Here is a 26032-nt window from a genome sequence, read left to right as displayed (position 1 = left end):
ACCACATGCCTCTGACCAGGAGAACCTGCACACTCGTTTGACTCTGCGGAGCAAGTATCCCACTGAGACTACGGGCCTTTTTGTAAAGAGTTTCAATGGCCCAGAGACACTGAGGTTTTCTATTCTGGTTGCAGAGACAGTTCAGTATTACAAATGCTGGACCAGAAATTCATACAAGCGTCTGTCCAGGGAAATGCACAGACCACAAATATTTTCTGAAGGCTTTTGCTTGAGTCTAAATCACACTTATCCGGAATGCAGACAGTAGACGAGTTAATCACCTCTATGACACATTCTCTATAACGGGATAGATGAAAAATGTGTAATATTCAGGCACTTTTGGCACTTGCATCTTAGACACAACACGTGCAACAGCCTGCGATGCAGTCAGAACGTCGATTCTCTAAAGCAGCATTGACTGGGTGCAGGACTAGCCAAAGGCAACCAAGTGTGTTTAGAAGAAATGATGAGACGGTAAACTCACCCTCTGCTTCTCTGGGGCTCCAGTGTCCAGACGGGGAGCAGGGGCGCGGAGACGAAGAATTGGAGGCGTACTGCAGAAGGACGTGACCCTCTGCACATTTATCACATACTGATCCCACTTCTCTAGGAAACCAACAGAGATGGACAAAATGCAACTTAGATACAGCAAATTCAAGTAGATGGCAAGTTAGATAGGAATCATCAATATGAGGCAAAAACTGTTAAGCATGCCAGAGTGGGAAAAATCTTAAATATACCAAAAAAATAGAAAGTGAGCTTAATATCATCACCACTAATAGTTTAGTGCAGTCAAGCTGCCCTTACACACCCCACAAAATCACATTTCATAAGTCAGAAAACTTAGGGTTTATAGGGTCTTGGAAATATTTGTAAATATATACTGTAGTTGTCTGATTACATACAAAAATATAGCTGTGAGCGACAATTATTGGGGTTCAAGCACTTTAAGGCTTTAAGCACATAAAAAAGGTATTATATTTTATTTAGCAAGCATGTAAGCACTTAGATGACAGATGGAAAAGACCATTTACAGCCAATACAGGAAATTTACTAAGGAAAAATATGTCTTTAAATGTTTTTTGACAGTTACAGCGCCACCTATTGCCCAGTCTCCACCAGTTTTTGGGTGTCCTCAGAGTGTGCCCATACATATGTGTGTCAAATTTGGTGAAAATATCTAATTTCGTTTTGAAGTTATAGACATATACTGTATATGAGAGCATAAAAAAAAAATGTTGCCACTTCCTATCAAAAATTTGACATTTGGGCATTAGCACATAGTTTTGTATATCCTGTGGTGGTTTCGCCTTGATTGGACTAATGGTTTCAAAGATATTCGCAAAAGTTTTTTTAAGTGCTAAATCACAATATTGCACAACCATAATACCATGTTTGGTATCATTGGACTCAGCAAGGATTCAGGAGTCTAACGATGTGATGCCCTTGAAAATAAGTCGACCACACACAACCACGCTCGAAACGTCTCAGGCTCCTTCGGAGAATCGTGCCGATGACCCATACTGTGTTTCTTTCCGATCAGCCTCCGTTAACCTTGTCTAATTGGTGCTCATTTGCCGATGACGGCCACGTTTTTCAAGATACGCCAATGTCCTCATAGACGATCATGGGAACTTGGACCAAGACACTGCATGCTGAGTTTCAAGTTGATCAGACTAACTAAATGTGCAATTTTTCTGTTTTTAGGATGATGAGCTCCTTAAATGCCCTGATCTTTAATGGCGAGTGTTGCTCAACTCGTCTCTACAGAATCCCCCACAGATGCTCAAGAGTGTTAAGATTGAGTGCAATACATGTCCACAGAAGGTTTTTCACCTTGGCAGAATGCATATCCTCATTGTCATGTTGAAAAAATGCCCAACAATGCAGGGAATGAGGAAAGGGTAACATCTTCTGTTTCAAGTTTTGTGTATTAAATTACACTGTGGTGTGTGAATTCATGACAGCATTGATAAAGCACAACTCCCTCACACCTTCAGCACTCATACATCCCTATATAAGAGCTGAACTTTACTGTGGGAACCAGGCACTTCTCACTGTACTCCTCCTCTAGCAACACCAGAACATTTTGGATGCCGTTAGATTCAAAATGATTGATTTGGTCTCACGAGATCAGAGTATTGATTCCCAGAATCTATATATTTGTAAATATGGGCTTTGGAAATGGCTAACTGACTTTATTGTGCTTTGGCTACAGTAGGTAGTTCCAGTGAGAACAACAAGCATGCATGTCATTTCTGCAGGTTGCATCTTACTCTGTAAGATCAACAGTCACTCTTTTCATAGCTTTTGCTGGCTCTGAGACACTCGCTTGGTATTTCTCCGGCTCTTTGTCTAGCAAAAAAATCCCTCATCCCTAAATGAAAGCTTAAAATGAAGGCCTGATTATTGTCATTGTTAGTCCATTGTTTTTGAATTTCTGTGTTACTGTGTTACTTTTGATGTTCTGTGCTATATTTTCACACTTAAAACAATGATTTGGTAATCCTCTTGTATCACTGTCCTCTTTTGTGCTTAGAAAAAAAGTCTCCTGACAGTTCTCTCCCAAGTGCTTCGATTGTTGTCAACATTAAGTCTGAGAATGATTCAGTGGGCTATATAACACTTTTAATTGTCAAGAAATTACTTCTCTTTAAATGTTTTGTTTCAACACACATACTTGTTGATCAAACATTGCCTTAAATTTACACCAGAAATTTTTAATTTTGTTTCATTTAGTAACTTTTAGGAGGGTGTACTCATTTTTGCTACACAACATTTTATCACCTTGATAAGAAAATCTTATTTTCCTGAATAATTTTGACATGCTTCTTCGGTAATTGATTAAGCAGACTTGCTGGAACATTATATCTCTAAAGAACCCTAACATGTCTTGAAAGTAACTGAGTAATTGCTGACTTTCAGAAGTTTCAGAGGGGGTGTACTCATTTATGCTGTGCACTGCAAGTCACTTTGGATAAAAGTGTCTTCCAAATGCATCAATGTTAAAAGGGTTTTTTGTTGTGCTACACCACTACGGTAGCACTTTTTTGAAAACAGTTAAGCTACTGTCACACTGCTTAAAAATGTTACACCCCAAGACTGCTCTGGTGTGAGAATCGCTTATCAGCCTTAATGACCCATTAAGCACTTTTTGTCAGAGGGCAATGGCAAATTTGGCTGCTGCTTAAGCAGTCAGACTGTGGTGTTAGAATGTTATATGGATCTACAGTAAACAATGTCACATGGTCCAAGTGGAGAGTTTGAGAGCGACATGTCTCAACATGCTCCTCTGAGGGGATTCCCCTGCCGCCTGCCTCAGTGAATTCCACCTGTCTCTCACATAACGGTCCCTCGCGGACTGTCTGCAGGCCCGCAAATAAATATCTCTGACTGCATTCAGCTCTAAGGAAACTGATGCAAAATAACAAAGAGACTGAACCCAACAAAGTTCCACTGGTCTGAGTCATGAAATGTGGATATCCAAGGCCAACAAGATGATTTTGGAAGGCAATATGAACAATTCCACTGTATCTACGACAGCGCAAAATAGCGCAATTGATCACATGTGTTAGCGATTTGGCAGACGCTGAGAATTCTCTGTTGTTTTGCACTTCCTGCAATCTATCCTCTCACTGTACTAAAAAACTATTACAGAATGTCTCAGACTTCTCCTCTTTCAATATTTACTAAACAGAACGTGCTTAGACATGCCTACATCCACATTTATATTGCACAACTATTTTTGCATCTCTCAATTGCATCTCCCCAGAGAGCAATACAAATGCTCATGTATATACACTATATTACCAAAGGTTTTGGGACATCTGCCTTTACATGCACATATATGTATATATATTTGTATTGTATTTATATATATTTTTATATTGATACATATATTTGTCCCTAGGGGATGTGCTATGCCATTGCAACCTGAGTTCACCTGTCGTAGAAGTGGCCAGAGATGGGCGGAAACCACTCTAAAGTAATGGAGTCTTGTTCCTGTTCTACCACTTGGGGGGCCATGGGGACTGGAGGGGGCCGGTAGCTGGGTTGCCAGGTTTGGTAGATGAGGTCCAGATAGCAGTGCATGCGAGCCACCTGGTTAAGTGTGAAGGAATCAGTGCAGTCGTCGTCTGGGGAAAAATGGAGTGCAAGTTCAGTTATTTTCCATAATTCCTGTCGAGAAGATCAAAGAATAACATTGTGAAAATCAATCATTTTCATTTTTCACAATTGACATGAGTAACAGTAACTGTTAGCAATGTGACAAAGTTGAGTAAAAAAAGTTCATTCAAATGTCCCAGAGTCCCATAATTTAAGATATGAAAATTTAGCATTAAAAAATATTAATCAAAATAAAGAGTGAATTAAACCTTTTCAATATATACTGTGCAAAAATACAAACATGATTCCAAAAAGGTGGGACATTGTACAAATTGTGAATAAAAAAGGAATGCAATAATTTACAAATCTCATAAACTTATATTTTATTCACAATAGAATATAGATAACATATCGAATGTTGAAAGTGAGACATTTTGAAATGTCATGCCAAATATTGGCTCATTTTGGATTTCATGAGAGCTACACTTTCCAAAAAAGTTGGGACAGGTAGCAATAAGAGGCCAGAAAAGTTAAATGTACATATAAGGAACAGCTGGAGGACCAATTTGCAACTTCTTAGGTCAATTGGCAACATGATTGGGTATAAAAAGAGCCTCTCAGAGTGGCAGTGTCTCTCAGAAGTCAAGATGGGCAGAGGATCACCAATTCCCCCAATGCTGCGGCCAAAAATAGTGGAGCGATATCAGAAAGGAGTTTCTCAGAGAAAAATTGTAAAGAGTTTGAAGTTATCATCATCTACAGTGCATAATATCATCCAAAGATTCAGAGAATCTGGAACAATCTCTGTGCGTAAGGGTCAAGGCCGGAAAACCATACTGGATGCCCGTGATCTTCAGGCCCTTAGACGGCACTGCATCACATACAGGAATGCTACTGTAATGGAAATCACAACATGGGCTCAGGAATACTTCCAGAAAACATTGTCGGTGAACACAATCCACCGTGCCATTCGCCGTTGCCGGCTAAAACTCTATAGGTCAAAAAAGAAGCCATATCTAAAATGGGCCGAGGCTCATTTAAAATGGACTGTGGCAAAGTGGAAAACTGTTCTGTGGTCAGACAAATCAAAATTTGAAGTTCTTTTTGGAAAACTGGGACGCCATGTCATCCGGACTAAAGAGGACAAGGACAACCCAAGTTGTTATCAGCGCTCAGTTCAGAAGCCTGCATCTCTGATGGTATGGGGTTGCATGAGTGCGTGTGGCATGGGCAGCTTACACATCTGGAAAGGCACCATCAATGCTGAAAGGTATATCCAAGTTCTAGAACAACATATGCTCCCATCCAGACGTCGTCTCTTTCAGGGAAGACCTTGCATTTTCCAACATGACAATGCCAGACCACATACTGCATCAATTACAACATCATGGCTGTGTAGAAGAAGGATCCGGGTACTGAAATGGCCAGCCTGCAGTCCAGATCTTTCACCCATAGAAAACATTTGGCGCATCATAAAGAGGAAGATGCGACAAAGAAGACCTAAGACAGTTGAGCAACTAGAAGCCTGTATTAGACAAGAATGGGACAACATTCCTATTCCTAAACTTGAGCAACTTGTCTCCTCAGTCCCCAGACGTTTGCAGACTGTTATAAAAAGAAGAGGGGATGCCACACAGTGGTAAACATGGCCTTGGCCCAACTTTTTTGAGATGTGTTGATGCCATGAAATTTAAAATCAACTTATTTTTCCCTTAAAAATTTAAATAATTTTCTCAATTTAAACATTTGATATGTCATCTATGTTGTATTCTGAATAAAATATTGAAATTTGAAACTTCCACATCATTGCATTCTGTTTTTATTCACAATTTGTACAGTGTCCTAACTTTTTTGAAATCGAGTTTGTAATTCCAATACATTTTTAAATAGACTCTCAGGTAGTCAGTCAAGATACTGTTTGAGATTAAATAGGAGACATGTGATGTGTTAAAAAAATATATATATTTTTTCAATATGAATTGTTTTTATGTCTTTTACAATCAAGATCAAAGTCTTCAATTATGCAAAAAGCATGAAAATATTATTTAACAGTGTATATTTAGCATCACTAGTATGGTACTTCAGTGGCTTAAGTCTTTTCTTATAGGCAGATCTTTTAAAGTTTCCAGGAGAGAAGGTCACATTACTGGGGTGCCTCAAGGTTCAGTGCTTGGTCCCCTCCTTTTCTCGACATACACAAGCTTCCATCACTTCTATCACTGCTATGCAAATGATTCACAGTTCACCAGCCGTTCCAACCTGACAGCCCTACCCTCTCATCTTGTATCTTTGCTTGCCTTTTTTAGGCATGATCTTTCTGATTATTCAAAAAGTATAAAAGCGCTATTTTTAGTGACCATTTCTAAAATGCAAATGCAATGGAGAAAATGTGTGCAGTTCAAAATATATGGATGCCTTGTAGTCTCCTTATATTGCGCGCATCTCAGAAATCCCATTTAGCCAAGAGTAAAACAGTAAAAAACAATATCAATTTTTTCTACTTTTGATAATGTTTGTTAATGTTTTAAGCCTTACGTTCTCTTCAGGCAGGCTACAAGCATGAGGTGAGACAGGCATGAAGTTTCTGACCAATAAGAAGTCACTAAGAAGTAACTTTTACTAGGTTATGATTTTTTTTTTTCAAATGTCAAATGTATTAATTACAGCATTATTTCTATGTTTACTATTTGGCTTTGTGATTTACTTAGTAAAAGATAGATTGAGAAAGGAGAGTTTCCATGTATGTGTTCTTACCTGCATAGCTCATGTAATTATTAAAGGGTGTGTGAACAAAGTTGCGGTTGCCACAGGTTTCGTTGCCAGGCTCAGGGTCCCTGCAGTGCTTGTATTTGGGTGTGGGGTTGGTGTCGGCGCACAGATCTCCAGTTTCCAGAGATGGCTCTGTCTCTAAACACGCGTCGTTGCAGGACTCGATCTCTGAGATACCCCTGAACACATGGTACAGTCCCAGACTGTGACCGATCTCATGGATCATGGTATGAGTGTGGCCAAATGTACCATAGAAAGACGGATTTAGAACTATACCACCTATGGAAAGAGAAGAAACAGAGTTTAAACCCTGATGTACTTTCCTTAAACTTTCATGATTATTTGTCACTTGTTCTAGATAAGTAGTTTATACTATGTGGTTTGAAATATGAATGTATTTATGCCAAACAAACTTAAATATGGTTGTATGCAATGAAAATGACATCACTTGAAATGTTAGACCCTTGCACTTGCATTGCGATCAACTGTACAACAGGTAATCCTGAAGCGATATAGAGCTAATCCGAATTAGTGGAATGAAGGCTGCATTTACACTGTCTACCAGATCCAGTTTTTTCACTGGTATCTGGTACAGATCAGATCATGTTGGAAGACATTTGTTTCTCATCTGTTTAAATCAATCAGTAAAGCAATATAACAATTCAATCAGTTCAGTCAAAATAAGAGTCTAATTACAGAAATCACACTGGGCTGCAGTGTTCTGATGTTTTGTTGACCACTAACAATATTTTAAAAACATTGACATGCAATAAAACTAAATGTTTGGTCGTGTTCATATTCAGTATTTGTAAGTAATTAGAGTGCTGTGTAAGTAATTGTAATCAGGCAGGACAAAAAGAGTGTCAAAAGATCAGGGCTGCGTTTCCCAAAGCTGATCGTAGAGACAACTGGTGGCAATTATTCTACAATCAATTTAGGATTACTATGCTTTCAGGAAATGTAGCCCTGAACAGTGTCTTGCAGTGTAAATGTACTTGAATACTTTTCATATTCCTTTGCTTTTCATAGCTATCATTGTTTATTTATGTCTTTGAATCATTTACTCAAAGCCTCTATTAAAAAAATAATCAATTAAGCTGCCCCATGATGAGCAAACAGGGAGTTTTGAGAATATGAAGCACCGAAATGGTATGGATTGTGATTTTCAGCATTAAATGACTGTAGGAACGCAATTCAAACTCTTGACCTGGACTGTGCTTATGCAGTAATTTCTCAGTACCTAGATGTGTCAGTGCCTCCTTGTCCCATGGCCATGTAGCAACTCCAGCCAGGTCTTCATCGGAGGAATTGGCGAAGAAGATATTGAGATGCGTTGAACCATCCAGCTTGAGGATCTCTTTTAGCTCCTTCACATCCAGATAGGCCCTGGAGCCAAAGATGGAGATCATTTTTTTGGGTGATGCATCCATTGCTTATTTGACACTCATTATGACACACCCATAAATCTACATTTCCCTCAATGCAAAGTGACTGGAAGACTTGTTTCATAGAGGGTGAAAGAGGATTGCTACTCCTTTGGAGTAAGATGACAAGCTACATCAAAGCATTCCCTGCTGAAAAAAAAAAAAAAAAAAAAAAAAATCCCAGCATGAATTCCATGCTGGTCCAGGTTGGTTTATACTGGTTAGAGTGCTTGTCTAGATGGTGGAGCAGCATAGTCATGATGTTCTCAAGCAAAACTGAGCTGGTGTAGCTGGTTCACCAGCACTCCCACTTCCCAAGCTGGGGACCAGAAACCAGCAACCAGCATCCCATGCTAGTCCCAGAATGCAAAACAAACAAACAAACTTATGATGGATTTTTCAGCAGGGATACCATGAGTTTCTGTCAATGTCTATCTGTTCTAACGTATGTAGTATATTGATGAGTTGTTGCCACGAGAGTGATTACCACAATAAAAAGATTCCAGTTTGCGCAATTCTGAGCTTTTAATAGAGACACCACGAATCCTTAATGATATTCAAGACTCATTTTAGAAAAAGCAAATCTTGGCCTTTAACTATAAAAGTTTAATTTATGAGATTATCACTATAACTATAACTACATTGAAAATTCTATGCTTGCAAGAGCAATCAGCACCAAGTTTTGTTCTTTCATTAGCACTCTCTCTACTGTGCCAGAGGAAAAGCTGTACAGCAACTGTTAACATCCCTCTCAAGAATCCATTACAACCTAGTTCTCTGTTTCTCCAGTCTGGTCCGAATTAACGTTTTAGCAGCAAGCTAGAAGACCAAAGCAGGTGTGCACATGTAAGTGTCTTTCCAGAGACAGGTGCTTTTATGAGCATGTAGCTCCTTTAACTCAGTGTGCTAAGAGCTTGTTTTACACCAGAGCACTCCATTAGGGCAAAACCATTAAGGTCCGTTATGTTTATGGGCTTCATTGGCACTTAGAGTTCACTCGACTGTAAAGCACCTGATGAAGGACCTCCCTGAGGTGACCCATGTGACAGCTCAAGAAACCCCATTCATCAATGAACCCAACACACACAACAGCCAAGGGGGAAGCATAGACTTCGAGACAGAGGCAAATGATAATGTAGTATCTCCTTTCACCTGTGACTAATCTTTGGACCAAAGCCATGACAGACATTTTTCTTATTGCACATCAACAACGTGCCCAAAGAGGACAGACATCCAAAGCCATGGATGAATTAATGCATACAGCATGTGTACATGGTGAGGATTCACGCAAGTGTTTGACTTTTGGCTTAGGGTTAACCACAATTGCGTCCAAGGTATACACCGTCAGATCTGATCAGTGATCTTGTGAAGGTAAAAACACAAATCAGTCTCTATAGACAGGCTGTTTGCTTGCAATAACAATCTGGCACTGTACATGTTCTTCAAAAAGCCTAAAACATGTAAGATGACATAAGCAGATATCATTGACATTTCTCCAACCCGACGTCTCCCGTTAGCTAGATTTCCAAACAAGCAAAGTGGTAACAGGCTCCAGGTCTACAAAAATAAACCTCCGACCACACAGCCATTGTTGTGCCACGCATGTAGCGCAGCGTTCTTCCAGAATTCCACAATTAAGAAGGAATGTTGATGAATGTTTGCGGTGCAGCCTTCGGCCTGTCTCCCTAGACGTCCCATAATCAAAACAAAATAAACAACCACTTGGGGTGCTTATCTGAAAATTCTTCTTCTGTTCTCACTCTAATCTTTCTAAACCATCTTTCATCCATCAGTTGCAATATTTCCATTGAAAGCTCAGGTTTGGCCAACTGCTGATTTCTGTTACTGGATTGGATGTCCAGTGATAAACAGTCACTTGATGATTGCGATGGGATAATATTTGGTAAAACCACCTGCGTGTTTTTCGTGACTGATGTCACCTCATAGCCCGCACACGGAGTCATTTGAAGAGCTTAAGGAATACCATTGGATGCGATTCTGCGGCCTGGAAAGCCTTCAAAATGGCTAATAGAAAACATTGCTTTTCCTTGAAAGAGAACCTTAATTAAGGCGTTATGAAATTCAATTCAAGGACAATCCTGGAATATTGGGATGAATCACACAGATCAAAACAAAGATGTAAAAAGGTTGTTTTCACTTATCAATTCATTCACAATTTTCTCACAACATGGACTGTTTAAATTTTCTCCATGAAGCTGCGTGCACTTCTGTAAACAAACGTTTATGACTACAGTTTGAAAACAAATTTGTTGCTTGGAGACCACTCTAAACAAGAAATAAGCTTCCTTGAAATCTTGGTTTTTACTTTGTAGTCCATCCAACTAAAATAAAAGCCGCTAAAAAAAAAAAAAAAAAAAAAAACTTCTTAAGGCAACAAATCCTCCCTAAAACAAATCTCATAGCTTTGGATTACTACGTGTCCTTGGGCTAATCATGTTTTTCGAAACAAATGAACACTGCTACCATTCACATTGAGCAAAAGTTAAACCAGACCATATCCATTCTGGTGGAATTGTAAACATGTTGTGCTTTCTATCCAGTGGCCTCAGGTACTCAGACTTAGAAATCCAATTTCCTTTTACTCGTTTTTTCTTTTGTCGAAAACACTGGTGTTTAAAACGTTTAAGCAAATCATTGTACAGCAGACAAAATCCCTGATAAAAGCGTCATGAAGAGCTAGAAAAGAACTGTAATAAATGAAATAATCCACAGTTGCCTTTGCAGATTACTTAGATCAGTGCTTCCCAAACCTGTCCTGGCCCTCATCACTGCACATTTTAGATGTCTCCCTCATCTAAGACACCTGATTCAACTCATTAGCTCATTAGTAGAGACTTCAAGACTTGAACTGGGTCTGATCAGTGAGGAAGACATACAAAATGTGGTGGGGGTCTCCAGGACAGGTTTGAAAAGCACTGGCTTAGAGCAGCGGTGGCCAACCCGGCCTACCTTCCTGCACACTTCTGTTCCAACACACATGGCTAATCCTGAAGACATTTATTAGCAGGTTTGGGTGTGTTTGATTAGGGTTGGAGCCAAACTCTGCAAGATGGTACCCCTCCAGGTGCAGGATGGGTTACTCCTGACCTAGAGAGACATGGCCACTAATCATACATGCTACTGAAGTGTTGAAATTGATCTGGAGATTTGTTAAAAATGTTTAGCTCCATAAATCCATACCAAGAGGAAGCAGTGGTATGGATCTGTACTCCCCCATTTTGCTCTTTTTCAGGGTTGTCCAATCTTTCTCCTGGTGGGCCACCTTCCAGCAGAGCTGATCTCTAGCCCAATTAAACACACCTGAACCAGTTTATCAAGGTCTTCAGGATCTCTAGAAACTTCCGGGCAGGTGTGTTGGACCTAAACTCTGCAGGAACGTGGCCCTCCTGGAGCCAGACTGGACTAGAGAATAAACTGCCAATTTTTCAGAATTGTTTATAGCAATACACTAAAGATAATAAGAACACCTAAAACTGGCAAATGTGAATCCAAGCTGCTAGGAAAGTTGCAATTGACTAAAAGTGAAGCTTGTGTAGGCCACCTGACCCCACCGCAACCTGTACCTAAAGCAAAGTCATTCATGAAATTCATGATGCAGCTGTTTATAATACCTTAATGCCTACTTATCCACGTTTAGCATGTAACTGAAGCACCCAAAGAAAACATAGGGAGCTATCACCACAAAGGAATGACTTGAAATAAAATAAAAGACTGTAAATAAAACTGCCCTCTTCTTCACTCACCCCAACAAGCTATGAAATCTTTCTGACAAAAAAATATTTGTGCAACTTACTAGACAAGGTGGCTACTGGCCTTAAGCTCTTACCTTAAATGAGAAGCTGGATTGAAGCAGGTCTTGGTCACATCGGTGATGGTAGGATTACAGCAATCTCCATTATCGTAACCATAGTTCTCACAGTTGCACTCTGGGTCGCAGATGCCATTCCCTTGTTTATGTTCAGGACATCGCGTCCGGGGCTTGCAGTAACCGGCGTCAAAGCCAGTCAGGGTGTGGTTGCATTCAGGGTCACAATCCTCATCACCCACCTTGCTGATGTCACAGTTGGCGAGCACCAGACGGTTATACAAAGAGGAATTGCTCACGTTGTGCACAGTCAACTCCCAGGTGATGTTGTACATGCTAAAGGCTTCATTCAGATGCTGATGCTGCAGGTGAATCTGTTGATCCGTCACCGTGGGTTTGCGTTGAAAGTCGTCAAACACGTTCACAACACGGTATCGCACTGTTTTGGGGCGACGGAAGCTCCAGAAATGATTGTAGTTGCGCACCACTTCTGTGTTATCGCACACCGTCTGTCCGCAGGCTGGAGGCTCCAGGGTGGTGTCCAAAGACCACAACCCGGCACGAGGACCCTCATCGGGTATCGGGAAGCTGCCGTCCTTCACTGCCAGCCATTTGCGCGCCGGATGTTCAAAGGTTTCACGGATCACCAGGTTAACCAGGTCCTCAGGGTCCTCTTGTCCATGCATGTCCCTCATGATTTGCCTCTGAGAGAGAGCCTGTCGCCACAAACCGACCCGTTCCACGGAGCCTCTGTAGTTATGATTCAAGGCATTTCCACCCACCATCAGCACCTTGAGTTTTAGATCAGATCAGATCATTACATTTATCTGTTGACTTGTATTTGCATACAGTATGTGCATCTGGCAGCTTTTCAAAGGTGAAGAGTGTAACTTTTTGTCTGATAAAATACTTTCTCCTATTCCAGTATTAAATGTGGAGAGCTCTGTAAGTTAACCCTTGGTAGGCTGATTTCCCCTAGTGCACATTAGGGGCTTTCATACCGGGTAGTTCTAGGAACTAGCTACCAGGTTGGTTCCCCGAGAACTAATTTTCCCCCCGTGCCATGTTCATGGTTGCATTTGCACCAGCAACAGGAACTCTGAAGCAATGTCTTTAAGTGCGGAATTTACAAATGCTAAAAACCAGTGGATGGAGGATGCCGTGATCGGAGCTGTGTTTGTTGTGTGTCGTGGGATTCATGATAACGGAGATGGAATGTAAATGCATAATTTACACGACTAAAAGAGCAAAAAGTGGGGCTAAGAGATGAAATCTCCTATGACAACTTTCAGTATTACATATCATCAAGGCGGAAAAAAGAACACAATCCTGCAGACAACAGGTAAATTCTGCTATTGCCGTTTTCCATGTTCGTGAAGTAAATATGTTTACATGGATTTTTAAAAATGCCGGGTGCCGGTGTTTGATATGCGTTTGACTACAGTGCTGGTTTAGACCCTACTCTGAAATAGGAGCTAATTTAGTTCTCCCAAATGGAGTTCCTAGTTCCTGCAGTGCGAACATGGCAAAATCTGGGTATTTCAGCCAATAGTTCTAGGAACTATGAAAACGTTCCTCCTGTGCAAAAGCCCCTCTAGTTGTGTTATCAGTGAAATTTGCTGGAATGGCAACAAAGGCTCATTGGGAAAAACTTGCTTCTTCCTATATTTTTGCAAAACTCACTGCAGTTGACAGCAATTTCCAGCTGAAATGAACACTATAGTGGCAGTAAAACACCAACACCCTTCCACACAAATTATGATTACAGAGGTTAGATTATTGATTAATAAAGACATATTTTCACATGGTCCCTTGCACAATACTGTGCTATGACCTCAAAACACTCACCATAGTGCATGATTTGTACTTTTGTATTTTGAAGTTTGCATCACATAACCAGCGATGGTTTTCTGATGCGGTAAACTTGCTCAGAAGCTCACCTGGTACAGCATTGCACTTGTGATGTGGAATGCTTGAGTCCTGTTAAACTTGATAAAAGAGTTCAAAAACTTGCAGAAGCAAACTGATATGGCACGATTGCTTCAGCAAATGTGTTTTTTATCTCACGTTCGCTTTTCTAGGGATAGTTCACCCAAAAATGCAAATTCTGTCATCATTTACTTACTCTCAAGTTGTTTCAAACCTGTACGAATTTCTTCTGCTGAACACAAAAGAAGATATTTTGGAGAATGTGGGTAACCAAACAGTTTATAGGCCACATTGACTTAAATAGTATGGGGGGGAAAATACTATGCAAGTCAATGGGGCTCATCAGCTGTTTGGTTAAAGAAATTCATACAGGTTTGGAACAACTTGAGAGTAAGTAAATGATGATTTTTGGGTGAACTATCCCTTTAACACTATCGGTTGTGTTACATTGTTTTCAAACACAGTAGAGTATTAACTTTTTTGTGCTACTCAGACATTTTATTTCCTAAAAGCCGAGATAAGTACAACAACCAATGTAATAAACATCTGTTTCAGATAAAACTGAATGTGCATTTAGAGCAACTGGACACATTGAAACCGTCACGAAATGTGCAAGAAGCAAAGTAATATTTTGCAGAAATGTTGCCATAGGCACATTTTTTCCAATAAGCCTGGTTTGCAATTCAAGACGTTTTTGGGAAACCCATCTGAAAAAAACATTCGTATTTCGGCAGTTCTGTTTGTTTCACCCAGAGAAACAGAAATTACACACTTCACCTTTAACTAATAACAAACATGTATACTTATACTTACTAAAAAAAAATGGTTGTGTGCGATTCTCCAAGATATTGTGCAAAAAGTTAAACTCTGAAAGGCTGAAAGAATTAAACTTACCTTACACTTTTTAGTAAGGGGGCTGAAGACGTCACCTGACTGTTCCCTGCTAACAGCAGTCTGGGCACCATTAACATATAACTTCATATAGAGGCCGTCGTAAGTCACAGCCACATGGGCCCAGCGGCTGGGCAAGTAGCGGGCGTTCGAGTGAATGGAGGTAACCTTGTGTGCTCGATCCGTCTTAAGGGAGAAGAAGAAACGCGGGTCACGGTTTCCCTGCTCACTCACAGATTTAATTCCCAGCAGCCATCCACGGTCACTGGAGGCATAGAAGCATTTGTCGAAGAGACCTGTGGTTGAGAATGCACAAGAACAAATGCGTCAGGAGGGAAATACAATTGCAACAAGTCAGGAAATGATACTGCAAAAGCTGCTTTGAGGAGGAAGGGATAGGTTTTGGAAATGACACGAACCAGCATTTAGGCGGCATCGAACAATGTACCCAACAACGAGAATTTGTATAACATACGCTGTTGCAGTGTTTGGGCCAATCCAATCAGTGAGAAAAGATGCATTAGGGGGAAATGCATTAGCAGTACAGTACGCTGCCTTTGTCAAACCATGTTTTGATCATCTTAAAACATAAACGTCCTTCCTTTGGTGTCACCTAACCGGTCATGCTTGCAATGTATCTCAGATCAGATCTGCTGTGTAAGTCAATTTGTATCTCATCATTATGGAAGATCAGTGTCAGCTAAGCACTTTTTCTTGCTCTCACATCAATCTAACGTGTCGAACGCTCTCTCGAACCAGGTGGACGGCGTTAATCATCTGATCAAAGTCAACATAAGGTTTTGATGAAATCAAGACAATGTGGTTTTTCCTGTACAGTTTCCAAAGTTAAACCTCAACAATCTAAACAAGCTAGATCTTCTGTCCGATCTGCTGTCGGGTGATGTCTGTCTCGAGTTCTTCTTCAACTGCCAAGTCATGACTGTAAATAATGTTCATGGTCTATAGAGCACCCGTCCAAATCTACCATCCATCCTGCAGACACGAACTCAGCGCTGTTCAGGGTGCTGAATTTACTGGCGTTAGGTAGAGCAGAATTTTGCTTCATGTTTCCTATGTCAAACGGTGTCAAACACGTTCAAATCGTCTATTCAGCAGCCTCTTTCCACACGCTTCAATCTTGTGCATTATGGAATGAAAACATGACTCGAAAACAAAACAGGACAAAAACAACATTAAGTCTCGACATTAAAGCTAACGCCGAGTAAAAACAACAACAAGAACAACGACTGCTGAAAATAAGCACTGGCCTCCCTCAAAACAAGTGCCTTATGTCTTCATTCTCAGAGGCATTAATTAGATTTAAAAGATTAAGCATGACTACATAAGCCAGAGTCCACTTCAATCACTTTTTCTTGTTTTGTTTTTCCTTCTTCTTTTTAATATCCTAACACAACAGATATTCACTTCACATACCTTGAAAAATGTTGATATTTTAAAGGAATTTGTTAGTTAGCAGCTCTCTTTATCTAAGAGTTCAAAACCTACTGAAAAACGCATACTTGCATCACACCCAAAAATAATTTATATATAGAGTCAAAACATCATTGCGCATGGATTTATGATATCCATATTTAATTTGAAATCTAAAACATTTTTGTTTGTTTGTTTGTTTGTCTGTTTATCATTAATTTTTATTTCATTCAAGTTTAATTTACGGTATGGTTCTCTTAAATGTCAAACATGATAATTCTGTCCTCATTTACTCTCCATTCCCAACCTGTATGACTTACTTTCTACAGTGAAACACAAAAGAAGATATTTGAAAAAAATTTTGTTAACCAAATAGCAATGGTGCCCAAAAAGGGTGAGCAAACGATGACAGAATTTTCATTTGTGGGTGAAATATCCCTTTAACAGGCTCAAAACATGATGTTTTTACAGCTGGATTTGAAAACATTCCAATTAAAGCAAGTCTTGTGCAGAAGCAAGGAAATCTGACCTTCTGAACGAAAAAATCTCACATGGTCAATGTCATAAATATGCTTTTTTTATTAGTGACTAATGAAATTAGTGAAAATTGTGCAGCATCTTCATTTATACTCTAAGAAATGTCTGAAGGATTTTTTGATTTGTCACAGGTGTTTTGCATGACACATTGCATTAGGGTTGAAGGCAAGAACTTAATTTTTGAGCAATGTTGATGGGCAATTTTGCTTGGGCACTTTCCCATTGGGAATGGGCAACACATTTCGGTATCTAAGGTATCCAAATAGAAATGTGTTGCCTATTCCCAATGGGAAAGCGCCCAAGCAACACTACTGCTCAAAAAGTTGCCCTGTGTATCATCACTTTTACAATGTGCAGGCTAATGTCATAACTTTTTTTTTAAATCCTTGTTTACATAAAAGGAAAAATCCAAAATATTGAATGTGATGTCAGACTTTTGTATTTCATTTTGATTATGTCACAGTACAGCATCATCACGCATGCATCTATGGATCGGATGCACGCGTGTGTGGGAGATTTCATACTGTTTATCTCCACATCCCTGGTCAAACGCAAACCCACTGCAAGCCTGAAACAGATGATGTCATCTCAGTGTGGCGGGTGCTGGAGGGGGCGCGCTGACATCAGATCCCCCGCGTAAAGCAGAGATGCCCGCTGCCGCATCACCAGTGGATTCTCACTCTGGTCTTTCCAGTCGTGCGTGACTGCGTTAGAAAATCACACCTCCAGCAGCCAGTATGTTTTTTTCTGCTCATGACTTTGAGAAAAAGACTGCCCTAGTGTTGTGTCTTTTACGCTCTCTGTCGGCAGAAAGCGGAATCGAAAGCGATGCTGTAATGCTTACTCACTGAAAAACCATCGTCAACGTACAGAACTGTTGTGGTGTTTGCAAACTTAGAATTGTGCTTTCTGCAGGGACTGGAGGAGAATGCAATGCAATGCAAAGCGATTTGGTAACGCGTGTAGCCGATGCGCGCACTTCAGACTTCTGCGCGCACTTTTCTCATGTGTTTCCCTCCGAGCTGAATGGAGGTGGGGGGGATTTGGGGTCTTTCAGGGATTCGAGGGTCGTGCGTGTAAACCCGGTGCCTCTTCAAACGCGCAAAGACGCACGCGCGCGCGCGCGCTCTCAGATCTGCACCAACGAAGGCATAATTTTCCCTGTCAAGTTAGCTAATATTAGAAACGAGTTTAAGTCTCGGCGTTGACGTGATTGCTTGAACTGATTGATCGATCTAGATGTTATCTGGAAGTTATGCACTTAATACTGTCAAAGCCACATTCGCATGCATTACTCTTCCAGCAACATTCAAACTCACGTAAAATGCATAAATCTGTTCCTACCAGCTATAACGGTAGGGGAACGCTGCCCACCCTCCGCTTTGACCCACATCTGGAGGGTGAAATTGCCCTTTGGTATCTCCACGCCGGGCTTGAGTCTCAGCTGGTCCCCTCTGCCCGTAAAATAAACGGCTTTCCCCCGAGAGGAGCTCGCATCCTCCGCTGGAGAGGAGCGGCCGCGCTGGCGGGGGAGCCGGCGGTCCAGCGCCGGCAAGGAGCGCTTGCCCCGAGGCAGCCGGGTGGCACAAGAGCCAGGGAAGACCGTTTTGGCTTCTCTGATCTTCACCAGCTCGCGTTTGGACCGGGTCTTTCTCAGGACCGTCCCGCAGTCTGATCCCACACACAGGACGAGCAGGATGGCGAGACACTGGAGAAAAGTCCAAACTTTCATTTTATCCAAAACTAGAGAGATGATGATGATGATGATGATGATGGCGATGGGTATGATAATGTCCCGGACGCACTCTTCCTCTCCAAAGTCCTTCCACTTGTTATTGTTGTTGTTGATTTGTTTTTCTCTTCTTTTGTCAAAGACGAAAATGTTCCAGACAGACAAATCAATGAAGCTCTTAACACGAGCTGGAGTTTGTCTTTTTCCTGGCGAGATCGAGGCTTATTTCATTGATTCGATCAGTGAGAGCTTCATTCACACTCGGTGCACTTCTGTCTTTCTCTACTCGCAAAACAATGTTTAAGAACAATTCGTGAAGGCAGGACACGTCCAAACATGACGGGCTGTCATATCTGAGGATGGAGCACATTCAGATGCTCTCTGCGCTGAAGTTGCCTTGGCGTCAGAAGTTGAAGTGAATGAGGTGGTCTGCAGGAGGTCCGGAGGTGTCCAGAGCATCGCGGATCCTCATGTGTGCTGTGAGCTCTGGTGGGGATCCTTCAGTCTTTTAAGAGTGAGAATGTGGTGGAAGCAGACCAGCCCATGTTTCTGTCCTACACGAGTTTTTCTCCTCCCGATCCTCCTCTCGTGTTGTGCTGAAGTCACAGGTAAAGCTCTGACGGCAGGAGCATTTTCACACACACGCTCCTCCAAGTGTTGGATAGTGTTCCAGAGTTGGGAAGGGTGTGTGTGTGTGTGCGTGCGTGTGTGTGTGTGTGTGTGTGTGTGTGTGTGTGTGTGTGTGTGTGTGTGTGTGTGTGTGTGTGTGTGTGTGTGTATCCCTCTAGTGGCTACAATTCAAACCATTTCATTCATTTCAAAGTTTTCGCAGCACAAAAGAGTCACACTGGATCAGTTGTTACAGTTGTTGTACACTCTAAAAATTGCTGGCTTAAAAACAACCCAAGTTGGGTTGAAAATGGACAAACCCAGTGGTTGGGTTTAATGTTTGCCCAGCCTGCTGGGTAGTTTTATTAAACTCAACTATTGTTTAAAAATTACTAAATTGCTTTCTTAAAATGAACCCAAAGTATGCTGGGAATTAACATTTAGTATTGTGTTTGAGTAATAATTAAATAATAATAATTAAAATAAAAAATAAATAATTTCAAACCAATTTTTTGTTCATTTTAAGCCAGCCGTTTAGTCATTTTTAAACAATAGTTTTTGTTGTTGTTGTTTTTTGCGATTTATTTATGTTTTAAGCTTATTTTAACAAAGCCAATCAGTTGTTTCATCCCAGCAAATGGGTTGTTTTAACCCAGCGTTTGGGTTGTTTTAACCCAGCGATTGGGCTGTTTTAACCCAGCGATTGGGCTGTTTTAACCCAGCGATTGGGTTGTTTTAACCCAGCGTTTGGGCTGTTTTAACCCAGCGATTGGGTTGTTTTAATCCAGCGATTGGGTTCTTTTAACCCAGCGATTGGGCTGTTTTAACCCAGCGATTGGGTTGTTTTAACCCAGCATTTGGGCTGTTTTAACCCAGCGATTGGGTTGTTTTAACCCAGAGTTTGGGTTGTTTTAGCCCAGCGTTTGGGCTGTTTTAACCCAGCGATTGGGTTGTTTTAACCCAGCGTTTGGGTTGTTTTAACCCAGCGTTTGGGCTGTTTTAACCCAGCGATTGGGCTGTTTTAACCCAACGATTGTGTTGTTTTAACCCAGTGATTGGGTTGTTTTAACCCAGCGTTTGGGCTGTTTTAACCCAGCAATTGGGTTGTTTTAATCCAGCGATTGGGTTGTTTTAACCCAGCATTTGGGTTGTTTTAACCCAGCGTTTGGGCTGTTTTAACCCAGCGATTGGGTTGTTTTAACCCAGAGTTTGGGTTGTTTTAGCCCAGCGTTTGGGCTGTTTTAACCCAGCGATTGGGTTGTTTTAACCCAGCGTTTGGGTTGTTTTAACCCAGCGTTTGGGCTGTTTTAACCCAGCGATTGGGTTGTTTTAACCCAGCGATTGGGTTGTTTTAACCCAGCGATTGGGCTGTTTTAACCCAGCGATTGGGTTGTTTTAACCCAGCGATTGGACTGTTTTAACCCAGCGATTGGGTTGTTTTAACCCAGCGATTGGGCTGTTTTAACCCAGCGATTGGGCTGTTTTAACCCAGCGATTGGGTTGTTTTAACAAAGTGTTTGGGTTGTTTTAACCCAGCGATTGGGTTGTTTTAATCCAGCAGTTGGGTTTAATGTTTGCCCAACCTGCTGTGTAGTTTTATTTAACTCAACTATTGTTTAAAAATGACTGTATGTCTATCTTAAAATGAATCCAAAATATGTTGGAAATTAAAAATCAGACACATAATTACTAGAGGCAACAATAATAATCAAAAGATGAACATTTATTAATAAGCAATACAAGTTTATTGTCACATTACTAAATGTTAATTTCCAACATATTTTGGGTTCATTTTAAGCAAGCAATATAGTCATTTTTAAACAATAGTTGGGTTAAATAAAACTACACAGCAGGTTGGGCAAACATTTAACCCAACTGCTGGATTAAAACAGCCCAATTGCTGGGATAAAACAGCCCAAACGCTGGGTTAAAACAACCCAATCGCTGGATTAAAACAACCCAATCGCTGGGTTAAAACAACCCAATCGCTGGATTAAAACAACCCAATCGCTGGGTTAAAACAACCCAATCGCTGGATTAAAACAACCCAATCGCTGGGTTAAAACAACCCAGTCGCTGGGTTAAAACAGCCCAAACGCTGGGTTAAAACAACCCAATCGCTGGATTAAAACAACCCAATCGCTGGATTAAAACAACCCAATCGCTGGGTTAAAACAGCCCAATCACTGGATTAAAACAACCCAATCGCTGGGTTAAAACAACCCAATCGCTAGGTTTGTCCATTTTCGACCCAACTTGGGTTGTTTTTAACCCAGCCTTTTTTAGAGTGTAGTTAATGTTAATTTGAACATTTTCAAACACATTATCAAGTTTTGTATCTGTTAATATTATTTAATGGGCCTGAGCTGACATGCACCAACAATGAACTGTTAACTTTTTCATAAATAACATTAATGAACATTAATAAATGCTGTAACAAATGTTTTGCTCATGCATTAAAATACCTTATTGTAAAGTGTTAGAAACTTCTGACAAGAAATGATCACAACGAGGCAGGCTAGTGGAAACATTTACTTTGATACAGAAAATGATTTGCATCATATCAATTATAATTACAATAAAATGATAATGAGCTTACTTCTTAAGCACATGTACTTGATTGGAATATGCACTGTAACATGTGACTGCACTTAATTACTGCTCGAATGCACGCACCCCTCTAAAAGAGGAAAAAATATGACGACGAGAACAGGACGGAGAAGGACAAAGAGTAGGAATTTGCGCTATTCTGCATGAAATTGTTGGCGAGTTCATTTCCTCAGTTCTTTGAGGTGGTCCACCTTTGTATGGCAGACCATCTGTGTGGAGCGTGGAGACAGAGCTGGTGTGGAATGCCACAAGAGCTTTTGTTCTCTGTTTGTTTGGTGTAAACGAACACGCAGACAGCAGAAAATTGCTACCTACCATTAAACAGGGCCAAACCAATGTTAAATATTTGTCTCAGTTTTGTCACATTGCAGTGGTGAGACCACTTCTTTTTTTTCCTTTGTCCAGACAGAACAGAAGAATGGCATGGGTCTCAGCGGTCAGGTCACCAGAGGAAACCTTCAGTTCCACTAAATTCCATGTCACAAAATTTGGGTAATTGCGTTCAATAAAAACCTGGATCATTAGACTAAAGAGTGGTCAACAGATCAATCAAAATGTCATGAAACTTTTACATTTGTCATACACTGCAAAAAAAAAAAAAAAAAAAAAAAAAATGGCTTTAATGCTTAAAATAAGATGTTCAGCGCATCTGTGTATTAAGGCATGTTTTACGATAATATATCTTAAAGTTATAAAGTTGCAAAACTTGGGTTACAAACAACCCTAGTTGGGTTCAAAATGGACAGACACAGCGGTTGGGTTAAATGTTTGGGTAGTAAACTGGGTAGTTTTTTTTTTTTTTAAGTTTACATTACATAATTATATTATAATAGTCTATTAGTAATTTAAAAATTACTGTATCATTTGCGTAAAATAAATCCAAAATATGTTGTAAATTAACATTTATTAATATGTTTAATAAATTAACATTTGTTAATGAGTTTAATGAATAATAATTAAACAACAAAACAAAACAAAACAATCTTTTGATTATTATTGTTGCCTCTAGTAATTATGTGTCTGATTTTTAATTTCCAACATATTTTGGGTTCATTTTAAGTCAGACATACAGTCATTTTTAAACAATAGTTGAGTTCAATAAAACTGTCCAGCAGATTGATCAAACATTTAACCCAACCGCTGGGTTTGTCCATTTTCAACCCAACTTGGGTTGTTTTTAATCCAGTGTACAGTGAACGTACTGATCTGTTGTGCATTTTATTATGGCTTTAAGTTTGATCAAATGTTTGAATCTATTCAGTTCTGCTGTTGCTCATGATTCAGTCAAGTTGAGCATGTTATTAAACTAACTGAACTCTGCTCTATTTTTTATTTTTGATATGCTACAGTCAGCGATAAATTCCCTCTTTTATTCTGTTTCTTAACATGTTTTGACCTCTTCATTAAGAAATATGAAAGACTATTTACAAAGGCATCGGCCAAACTTGAATGGCTCTGTGTTGGGTTCTCTAAGTTATTGAATGTAACATGAATTCAATGGCAGTGTGGCGTAATTCGTCCAATATCACTGTGGTAAACTCTAAACAGTACCTGTGGTTGGTTGCATACACTGCTTAGACTAGTTTTACAAGTTAGTCATATTATTATTTTTTCTCTTCAGGACTGGACATGACTTTTCAAAGAATTCATCAGACTCAAACTGTGAAAGACTGGTTGGGAGGGAGCATGAAGAATCATTTTCACACATGAATCGGCACCTCTGAGTCCAAAGATCTCGATGCAAGAGCTGAGCACTCTGTAAAGTCTCCTCCAGCACAACCTGAAGACTTTCAGTCAGTTTGAGGTCTGGTGCTCATTCGTCTGTGAAAATGATTCTTCGTGAACCATTCTTTCACAATAAAAACAATGACAGCCAATCAAAATCCGTCCCGCTTTAAGGAGCATTTAAAGCAGCGGATGACAAAACTGCAGCGCACGCTTGTAATAAACAGAACGCTATCGTGTGTTAATGTGGATATAGTTCATTCTTAGTGTGAACGGGCTCTTGAAAGGAAGTAGTTCGGAGATTGATGGAGTATTGAAGGTTGAGATTACGTGCCGTTGCTCAGCTGTGACGGCATCCTTCAGATCATTTATAACCAATTACATTCCAGACCAATCTACTATGGCCACGATATCAAAAGCCACATTAAACTGTTCGTTAAATTTAGCATCATTACTCCTCACCTGTGCATGCTAGAGCATGTGAACCTTTCTGTCCTCTGTTACTATTAAAAAAGATTACGGCTTTATTCAACACAATGTGTTGTGTAATCCGTCTAGGGCCTTACAAAAATAGAAATGCACACTCATACGTGCAAAATTCTTTTGAGAATGCATTGTTGTTTGTGAAAATACCTTAATCTTGTCATGGACCATAGAAAGAGAGTTGCACATCTTATTCCAGTAACCTGTGCCAACAACACGCCATCATGTACGATTCGGGGCAGGGTGTTTGAAAGAGAATAACATGATAATCCTCCAAACGTCAGTCTCTAGGCTGATTTCTGATTGTCTGGAGTAGAAAAAGGAAAAACACACTGGAATATAATCCATTAATGCATCCTAAAAAAACAATCTGTCACTTCGGAGCAGCTAAATGCACAGCCCTCTTTTTGAGCGTGACTTTTTGATTGTAAACAATTATAATGGACACATCACAATATAAAGTCTATTTGCATTTGGCTTTAAGAACAACACACGAACATCAGAATGTCATTACTTGCTGCTGATGATCCTCATTTTACATTTGTTCCTTCAACTTTACGTAATACTAAAGACTTTTCACAAAGCAGCAGTGCTCGTTCCGTTCATTTGCTTTGAAAAGCTACATGCTTCTTAATAAAGCTAAATTTAGCATTATTAATTATGTCATTGATCCAATTTTTGCCCTTCGGCCCTGTCAACATTGTGCACTAAGCATTACTTACATTTCCTTCGGAAAATGCACATAAAATCTAGTTTGATAGATTGAAAACATTGTTTGAGGCACTTTGATATTTCATTAAATAATTTTTCACTGATGCGCCTCAAAACATCAGATTCATTCATGCAAAATTCACACAAATGGACAAAACAATGTTCCTCTGCAAGTAACTTGTACTTTATGCTTAGTGTATTACACTATAATCAATAATAAACGAGTAAGAGTGCCGTTTTTCCCCAAATATCATCATGGTTGTGATTTGGATCAAGGTAGCAGATCATCAAGCAAAACCGCATTATTGCAGTTGTTCAATAAGCAACGTATTTTAGACATAATATTGCCAGTTTCTTTGTCTGTTTTTGCTCGGCCATCAAAAATAGTTCCAAACAAAGCTACAGCACAAAATCCACTACGGCACACAAAATCCACCAAAATCCCCTATGCGTGGATGTAATCCTGTACATCACTGGCCTACAGGCTGCGATGAGGTCCTCTTGAGTGAATACTGGCAAACCAACACCCATTCATCATGAGGAAAATACAGATACATATCCAGGAGATTTGTCTATTTTTAAGCAAATATATTGTGTTTTGGCCAAAGAATTTTCATTTCGGTACATCATTACAGGGACCATTTTGAAAGCCCTTGTTCATCTTCCACGATTATAACTTGCCAAATATGGAGCCTTTTCACATTTCCGGGGTTCTCAGAAGCAGAAGTCATCATAGTCATCAAACTTGTGGTGAACGTGAGACTACAGCGAACATGATTTTCCCCATTTGCTCTAATAGCAAAAGAAAGACTTGACTGCAAAAGAAGCAAGACGCGAGCGCAATGGTCATACGCGTCAGTCTAAAACATGTTTACACTGAAAAACAATGGAAAAGTAGTGCATTGGAATGAAAAAAAACAACAACATTCTGTTTGAACAGCCACTTAATGTGCCAGTCTTGACATGAAATGTAAATAAGTGTACTATTGTTATGTAATATAAAGGTATTTATATTTGCTCATGTGTCGTGAAAAATCGAGTTCACCAGACAGATGAGCCCATTGTGTTGTTTTAATTTGTACTCAGTATTGTGCCTGATTAGATATGATTTATGATATACAGTAGAGACCAAAAGTGTTGTCTGATCTAGGAAAATTCACATTTGTTAGCCCTTATTCAAATATCACTAAAAAATTGTTAAAGATTTAGCTTACTTTAAAGATATTGCATAGTTGTGCTTGGAAAAAA

At 40.0% G+C, this 26032-nt stretch overlaps 1 protein-coding gene across 1 annotated transcript in view; it reads right to left on the bottom strand.

The window, feature by feature from the left end:
• Window positions 1-19358, bottom strand: part of pappaa (pregnancy-associated plasma protein A, pappalysin 1a) — a 113164-nt gene extending 93806 nt beyond the window's left edge. Inside the window, exons 1-7 of the mRNA XM_048189493.1 lie at window positions 18259-19358; window positions 14950-15242; window positions 12148-12917; window positions 8117-8262; window positions 6862-7155; window positions 3944-4136; window positions 485-606 (exon numbers count right to left, since the gene is read on the bottom strand). Coding sequence (XP_048045450.1) covers window positions 485-606; window positions 3944-4136; window positions 6862-7155; window positions 8117-8262; window positions 12148-12917; window positions 14950-15242; window positions 18259-18646 — 2206 coding nt within the window. The 5' untranslated portion in view covers window positions 18647-19358. The remainder of the gene's footprint in view (window positions 1-484; window positions 607-3943; window positions 4137-6861; window positions 7156-8116; window positions 8263-12147; window positions 12918-14949; window positions 15243-18258) is intronic.
• Between the last annotated feature and the right edge of the window lie 6674 nt (window positions 19359-26032).

This window comes from Megalobrama amblycephala, linkage group LG4, assembly GCF_018812025.1.
Source record: "Megalobrama amblycephala isolate DHTTF-2021 linkage group LG4, ASM1881202v1, whole genome shotgun sequence".
NCBI lineage: Eukaryota > Metazoa > Chordata > Actinopteri > Cypriniformes > Xenocyprididae > Megalobrama > Megalobrama amblycephala.
Note: the sequence above shows the minus strand (reverse complement) of the source record. Positions and strands in the feature narration are given on the sequence as shown.